The 9,898-nt window shown below is 41.4% G+C and overlaps 1 protein-coding gene across 5 annotated transcripts; it reads left to right on the top strand.

Annotated features, from left to right (window-relative positions):
* The first annotated feature begins 22 nt into the window (after positions 1-22).
* Positions 23-8,194, top strand: LOC148361700 (Fc receptor-like protein 5). Of its 5 annotated transcripts, XM_088342451.1 has the most exons (13): positions 23-159; positions 232-258; positions 339-462; positions 534-700; positions 2,314-2,500; positions 2,588-2,694; positions 4,288-4,560; positions 4,635-4,940; positions 5,018-5,119; positions 5,884-5,911; positions 6,707-6,752; positions 6,866-6,931; positions 7,035-8,194. In XM_088342451.1, the coding sequence occupies exons 1-13, from the start codon at positions 117-119 to the stop codon at positions 7,068-7,070; spliced, it is 1,512 nt and encodes a 503-aa protein (XP_088198577.1). In that variant the 5' UTR covers positions 23-116; the 3' UTR covers positions 7,071-8,194. The 5 variants fall into 5 exon arrangements, 4 of the variants coding, with proteins under 4 accessions (XP_088198577.1, XP_088198578.1, XP_088198580.1 ...); XM_088342452.1 differs by lacking the exon at positions 5,884-5,911; XR_015851146.1 differs by lacking the exons at positions 6,866-6,931; positions 7,035-8,194 and having other exon boundaries at positions 4,635-4,923; positions 6,707-6,736.
* Positions 8,195-9,898: the final 1,704 nt, after the last annotated feature.

Here is a 9,898-nt window from a genome sequence, read left to right as displayed (position 1 = left end):
TATCAGTAATGTGCACCTTTCAAATTGTGTGTCTGCATGCATGTGCTCCAAAAACTCCCCAAACTCTTGCTAAGAACTGACTTATAAAAACGTTTTTTTTTAACTTCTGAATATAAATGGCAAGAAGGTTTCCACACATTCTTGTGGCCATACTTCTAGGTAAGTAGAAGAAACAATACTACGTTTAGTGTATTTATTTGTTTATTTATTAACCGCTTTTGTCAATTTTAGGGTTGTGCTACAGTGAAAAGGGAGGGAGTAAGTCAATCTATGGTGAAAAACCTGGTTGTATTTGATCAACTTAAAAATGTATCATAATAAAGAGTTTCCCATCCCAGGGGTGATACTACGACGTCCAGAGTTGTCTGGTCCTTCATTGGCTATGGTTGGTGACATTGTCAATTTTGAATGTCTTCTTTGGAGCTATCCAAACAATGAAACGATTAAAATGGAATTGTACAAGTGAGTTACCGTCAACGTTAGCTTTTTTGTTCACAAACCTACATTTAAACCCTTCCAATGGGTTTCGCCAGTGAAAAAAGCAAGAAGAATTTGTTAGGATTCCACAGTTCCTCGGTTGGATCCTTCCCCCTTGTAATCAAACCTTATCACGAGGGCAACTTGGTGTGCAGGGCCAGAGCGGAGAATAATTCTGAGGTGGAGTCCTCTGTCAGCTATCCACACCCCCTCAAGGTCATTGGTGAGTGTTTCCGCCATTAATAAAAGTTTGAAACATAGTTGATCCCCTCCTTTGGCTTTAGTCTTAGTTTGGTTATGCTTGTTTTAGTTCAGTGGCTTGTCGGAGTGTGTATTGCAAAATTACATTGCACTTTGATCCGTGTCATGATTGATAGTTTACGACTTTCAATTTCAATTTAGCTGTCAGACCATTAATACGATTTTTTTTTTTGCTTAAATGTAAAAAACTGCTAATCAATGAAGACATGTTAAATTTGCACGAAAATCAATGTTTAACAGATAATTCTGCTGTGTAACTGTGAGCGAGGAAATTTGTTCCAATCTATTTCATGTTTGAACAGAATTGACATCAAATACTTAAGCTTTATTCTCTGTTAAAATATGTTTTGAAGGAGACCTCTTTATGGAGCTTCACACAATTTTAAAATGCCAATTCTTCACTAAAAACACTGTTGACGTTGTGTTTTGCTAAAATCACCTGTCGTGAGAATTCTAGCACAACGTTATGCTCAAACTTGCGCCCCCTGAAAACGACTGGGTAAAAGTTTTGTGTGTACAACTGTGGGGAACCTCTACTGTTTTTTTCTCATTCATGGGGACGGTATACAGTAGTGGTAGAACTATCAATTATCAAGTAAAGCTTATTTGAAGAACTTGACTTCAAAATAATCACTTACTATATTTTTTTGGGTATAATGCACACCCGTGTGTAACACTCACCCGGATTGGATTCAAAATCGATATAAACTTTTGTTCACATTCCTTCAAAGATTTGTAAGTGACAAACATTGTTGAATATGTGCAATATTTGACAACATAAACTATGAACACAATATCAACAAAAATTCACAATGCATTTATTTAATGTCCTTCAAAGTCCGATTCATCATCAAATACACCAAAGAGTTGTTTCCCTCGCTGCGTTTTTTTTGCGTTTATTTGTATCTTTCAGGACCACTTTTTGTTTTCTCTTTTCTCTAACATTCATCTCTGGTACCGTGAGTAAAAAAGTCTGATAATGAGATATAATATTATGCCTTTTTGTATGCCATATATATCGCTGGTGATCCATAGTCCATAGGACTGGGCACTCTCCCTGTCACGATGCGGGTTTGATTCTCTTTGCATCCAATGTCTTGCAATTGTGGTCAGCAATATTTTACAACTAAACAATCATTACACAAATGCGGTTATATTGCACAGTATACTAGCTTAAAACTTCATGTGTAGCACGCACCTAAACTTGAGTTCCTTTTGGGTTAAAAGAAAAATGTGCTATACGCGTGTTTGGCAGTCGTAAACCACCTTCAAAAAAAATCAAATCAAATGTATTTGTAAAGCCCTTTTCAGGCAAAAAATTGCCACTCGAAGTGGTGCTTGAAAACTTTTAGCATACAACAAGACAGTAAAATCCCCACTAATATATATATTTTTTAAAACACCCCAACCACCCCAATCAAAATGAGAATATATTAAAGCATGCCTCAGTACCTCCGTGTTTACCTGAAAGATATATGGGCGGAATCAAGAGTTCTCATCTGGTTAACCAACTGTAGAGCAAACCATAGTTTGTATGAACGCCATGTTTAATCTTTCACCAAATCTGTCCTCCAGAGCCTGTCACAGGTGCAGAAGTCTTCATTGAATCAGGTCCAGATGAGTTTTTTGAGGGGAGGACACTGGACCTGAGATGCACTATTAAAACTGGAACTCATGTATCTTATAAATGGCTAGTGAACGGTGTGCAGGTTTTACCGTCACCACTCAACAACCTCGCAAATGATCAGCTGTCCGTTTACCGGTAAGAAATCTCCAAATGACTGAGATTGCTGTCTGAGATAAACCTAAAATGAAGCCGATTCAGATATGATTGTGGTGTGACCCTCAGAACCACCTCTGCAAGCAGTGGTTTATACATGTGTGTTGCTACAAACCACTACAACAAAACAAAGGTCTTCACATCTGATAGCTCAGAAGTGGAAATCACAGTCAAAGGTATCACAATGGCTGGCAAGTTTTCAATCAACTTTTCAAAACCGCTGCTGTTATCCCTACACTGAAAAAACATGGTGCTGACCCCAACAACTTTGACAACCTCCGCCCCATCTCCAACCTTCCATTTATTTCGAAAATCCTTGAAAAAACTGTTGCTGCTCAACTCCACTCGCACCTGTCCCTCCACTCTCTCTATGAGCCCTTTCAGTCTGGTTTCCGCCCCCGCCACAGCACAGAGACTGCCCTAATCCGTATTGTAAATGATCTCCTCATAGCATCTGACTCCGGTCTAGTCTCCATCCTCATCCTCCTAGACTTGAGCGCCGCCTTTGACACAATCTCTCACCCTATCCTCCTCAATAGACTCTCCTCCATTGGTCTCACCCATACTCCCCTCAGTTGGTTCCATTCCTACCTCACTGGCCGCACTCAGTTTGTCCAGCTGAAATCCTTCACCTCAAAGCCCTCCCTAGTCACCACAGGTGTACCCCAGGGATCTTTCTTAGGTCCTCTTCTCTTCATCGTCTACCTCTTGCCTCTTGGTCATATCCTCCGCAAATTTAATATCCACTTTCACTGCTTTGCTGATGACACCCAACTCTACCTCTCCTGCAAACCAAACTCCCTACTCCCACCTCCCTCCCTCACCTCTTGCCTTTCCGAACTCAAAACATGGTTCACAACAAACTTTCTTAAATTAAATGCCAATAAAACAGAATTCCTCCTTCTTGGCACCAAATCCACTTTATCCAAAGTAAACAATTTCTCTCTCAACATCGACAGCTCCTTAGTGTCCCCCTCCCCCCAGGTCAAGAGTCTGGGTGTCATCCTGGATAGCATGCTTACCTTCCACTCACATATCAACACCATCACCCGCACTGCTTATTTCCACCTCCGCAATATTACCAGACTCCGCCCTTCCCTCACCCCCCGCACCACTGCTATTCTCGTCCACAGTCTTGTCACATCCCGCCTTGACTACTGCAATGCTCTCCTCTTCGGCCTTCCTCAAAAGACCATCCATAAAATTTAGCTGGTTCAAAACACCTCTGCTCGCATCATCACAAAAACATCTTTCCAGCAGCACATCACCCCCGTTCTCCAACAGCTACACTGGCTTCCTGTTCAGCATCGCATCAGCTACAAACTGATCCTATATACATATAGGGCCATTCACAACCTGGCTCCTCCTTACCTGTCCGACCTTCTCCAGGTGCACGTCCCCACTCGCTCCCTCAGATCCTCGTCCTCCCTCCGACTGTCAGTGCCCCCTGCCCACCTGAGCACCATGGGAGCCAGAGCCTTCAGTTGCGCTGCTCACAAGCTTTGGAACAATCTACCTCCGGACCTCCAAAACTGCACACCTCTCTCCACTTTTAAGTCCCGTCTTCAGGACTGCCTACAACACATAGCTTCTCCATTTCCTATGTTTTTATGATTTTATGTCTTGTTTTTATTTATTATTTCGCTTACAACTTTTTAAATTGTATTTTTTCATTGTCTGTACAGTGTCCTTGGGTGGCCTGAAAGGCGCTTTTAAATAAAATGCATTATTATTATTATTATTATATATGAACATTTTCCTTCCCTCAGATGCGGTTTCTAACCCAGACATTTCCTTCAACGTCCTGAAGGAGAATCATAACAACTACCTAGCTGTTGTCACCTGTCAGTCATTCAAAGGATCACTGCCCATCACTTTTTCCCTATACAACCGAACGGAACTGGTTTTCAACATAACCGCCGAAGAGAGAAAAACAAACTTTAAGGTTCCGTTGGTTTTGGACAGACACTTAGGATGGTTTCAATGCCAAGCCGACAATGGCGATGAGGTTGTGTACAGTCCGTGGTTGCCTCTGCAAGTTGGTATGTTATTTTTTCCGAGGTGTTGCCATTCATGCACAACCGCTTCAATGCCTTTTTTTGTCTCTTGTCGAAAGTAAGCGTTGGTGGGCCAGTGACAATGCGCTACGACTATGACATTGGACAAAACTACGCTATAATTGGTCTGAGGTTGTACTGCAAAGCGGCAAAGGGATCACATCCACGGTACCAGTGGTTCCTCAACAAAACTCTTCTCAAGAGTCAGGGGAGCTTTTACTATGTGGTCAATTCACACCCAGAACAGTCCATCCTCCTGCTGTCAGTAGCACCGAGCAGTGCAGGGGCATACCATTGTGAAGTGTCAAATGTTTTTGAAAACACTACTGCAATCAAAAGCAACAAGCTGTATGTCGATAAAAATGGTAGTCATTCCAGTTCTCTTCTCGCTCGGTTTGAAATGAATGCTCTTAATGTCCAGTCTTTTCTCTTGCCGTTATAGTTCTTCTTCGTCTTCCTGATTCTGTGGTGGCTGTCGTCTTTGGATGCTTCAGTTTCTTGATTCTCCTGGTCTCTGCTTGTTGTTTCCTTGGAGTCTTGTTCAGTAAGTCCCCAACACTGCAGTGACCTTTTGGTGGCCCTCAAAACTCGTTATAACATAATAATAAATTAGCAACAAAATGATAACAATTGTTATTTAAAAAACGCACACCCTTTTGTTCTAATCAGTAGTTAAGAAAACTAGCTTGCAACTTCAAAACTGTTAACGAGTCCAGATTGTCAGGACCAGAACGGAAACAGGACCCAATGTGTGACGTTTACCATAAGTTTTATTGAAAGAACGAGGAAGGGCTGCGCCCACAATCCGGTGTTTGCTAGACGCGGGAAACAAGTCGCTCTCTGATTCGGACTGTGATCCGAACACGGAAGTGGATCTTCCGTAGTGAGCTATGGCGGTGTCAGGGACGGAAAAATTGGTCGGAACCCGGGACTGGGAGAGCAAGCGTGGTCGGGGTCAAAAACGAGTCGTAAGACAGAACGGGAGAATAGACGTAGTCGAGGACAAAAAGAGGTCGGAAGCCGGGACAGGAGAGCAGACGTGGTCAGGTTCAAAGCAGGTCGTAGCCGGAGACAGACGGGAACAAAAACGGGACAGGAGTGAGTCAGGGTCGAAAAAGGCTTGGTTACTATACACAGAGGTTCGTAGACGGACTGACAAGAGGGGATTGACAGGACAGGGTTCAAATAGTGACAAGGAGCCAATCAGACACCGCGACGGTTGGCGCTAAATGAGCGGGCACAGGTGAGTCACATCAGTAATCATGACACCGATCTACAGTGATGTCATGATGTAAACTCCTCTTTCAGGAAGAAAAAAGAGAAGAGCAGAGCCAAAGTGAGTGTCCTTATTTTTTCCACCAAGCAAAACATAATTCCATTTTGCACACATATAAAAACAAGTTGATTGACAGAGTTCTTAATCCGTCAAAACAATTTCTACTTAGGAAATAGTTTTTAATCAGTGTACAAATAACTTTTTTCAGGTATGAAAGGAGTCTTTACTCCAAACCACTTGGGTCAAAAATGGATCGATTCATTACTTGGATAACTTTGATCAAATTTTCTGGGTTGACATTTTTTGGGTTGATATGTATAACAACATGCGTTATTATTTTTTTTAGCTTTACAAAATAACAACTTTTTTCTATTACCTGAACACATTCATACTAAAGTGTTTTGATTTGTATCCTCCTGTTTGCCCTCCTGGGGAGGAAGGTAATTTTTACAAAAAATATTTTTTTATAAGTGCCCTGTATGAAAGAACCCTGGCCTAAAAGTTACTTCATTTTTGCAGTTAATGGCAATTTTAAGGGGTAGTTTTGTATAAAATAACCCAATTTTTTGGGTTGTTTTATACAACAATGCCCATTTATTTGATACAAAGACCCAATTAAGTACTTTCAAATAAAATGAGCTAGTTTGGGGTTGTTTAGACTAATTAACCCATTGTTTGGATTACTCTAAACAAACACTCATATTTGGGTGCCAAAATAACAACATGGGAAGTATGGCCAAAATAATGCAAGTAGTAGATGGGCTCAGTCTTGTAGTCGCAAAATTGTAAACTAGAATAATACACAGCAAGTCTGTCATCTGCGAGTTCAATTTTTGGGTCTCTTGTATCATTCAGTGTCAGCCAGAAGATGGAGACATTTGCTGCAGACGAGGACGAGCTGGTTTGTCATATTTTGCTATTGTTTTAGAAACCAACAAAAAAGCTGTGTACATGTAGATGTCACTAATCTTACTCCAGCACATGCTGAAATTCAACCCAAGTATTCTCTTGCAGGACGTATCAGAGTACCTTGAGGACAATGATTTGGTTACTTCAGTCAGATGGGATGAGCTGGATTGGGTAAGATCAAATATATAATTACAAGAAAAAAGGGCAGAAAATGTTGGGAATTTCCTGGATTTCTAAATTTTTGTTTTTTAAATATGTGATTTTTTTGTGCTAGGAATCGCAGACCTCTGAAAGTGATGTTTATGGATGAAACAGCTGATGAACACTGATGTTAAACTATTGTTTTCTCATCATTTTTATTCTTGAAAGACCCTAGTGGTTAAGGTATCCAACCAACCAAAGGCTGACTTTGTGTGTCTTGGTTAGATATGTAATGAGCAATTTAGAACTTACTCTAAACTAGATAGACAGCTCAGAGAAAGTGTTTGGCCGAACTCATAATGATTGTTAGGTGGTTATTATTATTATACCATAAAAGGTATGTTATTTCTTTGCATACTCTTAAAAGAAAATAATAGTATTGTAATAATTCACCACGAGAGATCACTGTATCATAGGATGGAGCTGAAGCATGTGCATTCTAGAAACAGTGTGAACGTATTTTTTTTTTTTTTTTGTACAAAAACAAAAAAAGAATACTGTAAAACTTGAAAACAAGATAAAAATGAATGAAAAAGCCCCAAAATACAGCAAAATGATTAGTCAAAATCAATAATGTGTATTTCCTCTTGAACTCTCAGTAACCACAGATGATAGGAAAATGATTAATGAAGCAATGTGGTCAATTTATCTTTTACTGAGTCCCCAATGCCCCCAACATGCAGGTAGGTGCCTTGCATGCATGACACCGCTATAGGTGTGTGAATGTGTGTGTGAATGGGTAAAGTGTGAAGTGTGTTGTAAACATTTTGAAGGTAAGAGGGACATCAATAGTCTTACCGGTCAGGACTCTTCTACTTTGACCATTTATGCACATATTTTGCAAAAATTGTTTCTTTTTCTGTGTTTTCATGTCCTTTTGCATTATAATTCCATACTACATTAAACTGAAACCGCAATGGAGCATTATTCAGAATGGATGGGGATGTTGCTAGTATGAAGTTTAAAGAGACACTCTTTCTGTAGCTTATGAAGCGTCACAACTTTAGGCGACACTGAACCCCTAATGCCTTCGTTAAGCAGGTTGCTGTTGCCGCTATCGGTGTGTGAGTGTGTGTGAGTGGGTAACTGTGAAGCACATTGTAAGGCGCTTTGGGAGGTCTTCAGTGACTCTAACAGCACTATAAATGCAGACCATTTATCATTTACCATTTCCTCAGTGTCTGGTAAAGCGCTATACCTGTATTGACCCTTTGCACACATGTGACCTAACCACGTGACAACACCATGACGGACGGCATGGTAAACAGTATACATCAAAATGATTACTTATTACTTTGAGTGTCTTTGACATGAACCGTAGCTACTTAACATAACATTTCTTGTAAATACATCAATAGTACCTTAGGAATAATATTCGCTGCAAATCCTTACCTGAGGTTGGCAAGTGTATTGCCTAGGCCCGTCACTTCGTTTGATTACAGATAAACGTCGCTGTGTCATGACTGCCCTATTTGGAATACCTGTGGCAGCTTGATTGGCGCCAACAGCCCGGACAAGCTGATTGGTGGCCACACGCTTCATAAGCCCCGACTTCAGTTCAAACTTCGTCAGATCGTTGCGAGCTGTTGTGTTTCACTCAGTGAGCGTTCCCGTCCGACTCCGTCCCTGTTAAAACCTGTTTCCTGCCTGATTCACGTTTTTCGACCCGTTTCTGAACCTGACTACGCCTGTTTTGGCTGCCGCCTGGCTACGATCACTATTACGAACTCGACATCGCCTATGATCTCCAGCCCTGGTCAAACGACGTGCCATTTCTGCCTGCCTGCTTCCGACACGGAAGTGTCACCCCCGCCTTGCTCGATCCCGCTCTTCGCCAGTCCTCGGATCAAGCAATCAAGCAACTTACTCTCACTTTCTTTCAATAAAATCTGAGATACGCATGCAATTGAGTCCTGTGTCCGTTCTGGTCTGTGACACGCTGTCTTCTGTCTTTATCAAAACGGATACAATACAATTCCAAATCGGCTTAGAACCTTGCCCGTTGGCACAGCAATAAATCGTAAAGTGTCAAGGTTATATTCTTCTGTCATGGTTATTCGTATTTGTTTCAACTTAAATACTCATTTAATTGCTGTCTGCTAGGGTGCTCCTTTCCGTCCTTCGTGGCTCTCATTCTGCCAGGGAAGGCAATACTGTGGTATATATTAATACAATTAATGCAGTCCATTTACCATTTACACCCATCCAGCATGGCCACCACTACTTGGTTTGCCCAGATGTTGTCTTGTGATTATGAATTATTCATTCTTCCTCGTGCTTTTTGGCACTAGTTTGGTACTACATGCAGCGACATCTAGTGGTCAAAAAACACAAAGTCCCCTTTTAAAAATGTTTAGACACACACGTTTTGCAAGTTTGAAATGTCTTGAATGAATCCCTTTACGGTTCAATTTGCCTCACGAGACTCGCACGCTGCGGGCAATTCTCATGTCTCCTTTCCTTGGGACCACCCGCGCACCTCTACGGCATCAAAACAAGCAAGCAGGCGGAATGAGGAGGCGGTCTTTGTCCCACTCAATCAGGACTGCACTGTCTGGAGTAGTGATGGCAAGTCCGGCTCTTTTTAGAGAACCGGCGTTTTCGGCTCAGCTCACTGATAAAGAGCGGGCTCCTTCGGCTCCCAAACGACTCTTCATATACATTTTTAAAAATTATATATTTACAATAATATTGAAAAATAGAGCACCAAATTAATTCATTTTGTAAATGCACCATGATACTGTATAATATACAGTGAGCTTATCCTCATACTGGCCAGTCACTTCCATCCGTCCTACTGTCTGGCTACCAATTCTGGGTGTCCCCCTACCCACTGCCTAAAGGTGGCTGAGATGGGCTCCACTGAGATGGGCTCTGCGACCCAAGTTAGTATAAACAGTGCAGAAGATGGATGAATATATGAACAGTCACGAGCGC

Source organism: Urocampus carinirostris, chromosome 8 (assembly GCF_059441175.1).
Source record: "Urocampus carinirostris isolate Australia breed hairy pipefish chromosome 8, RoL_Ucar_1.0, whole genome shotgun sequence".
In the NCBI taxonomy this organism is placed as follows: domain Eukaryota; kingdom Metazoa; phylum Chordata; class Actinopteri; order Syngnathiformes; family Syngnathidae; genus Urocampus; species Urocampus carinirostris.
Note: the sequence above shows the minus strand (reverse complement) of the source record. Positions and strands in the feature narration are given on the sequence as shown.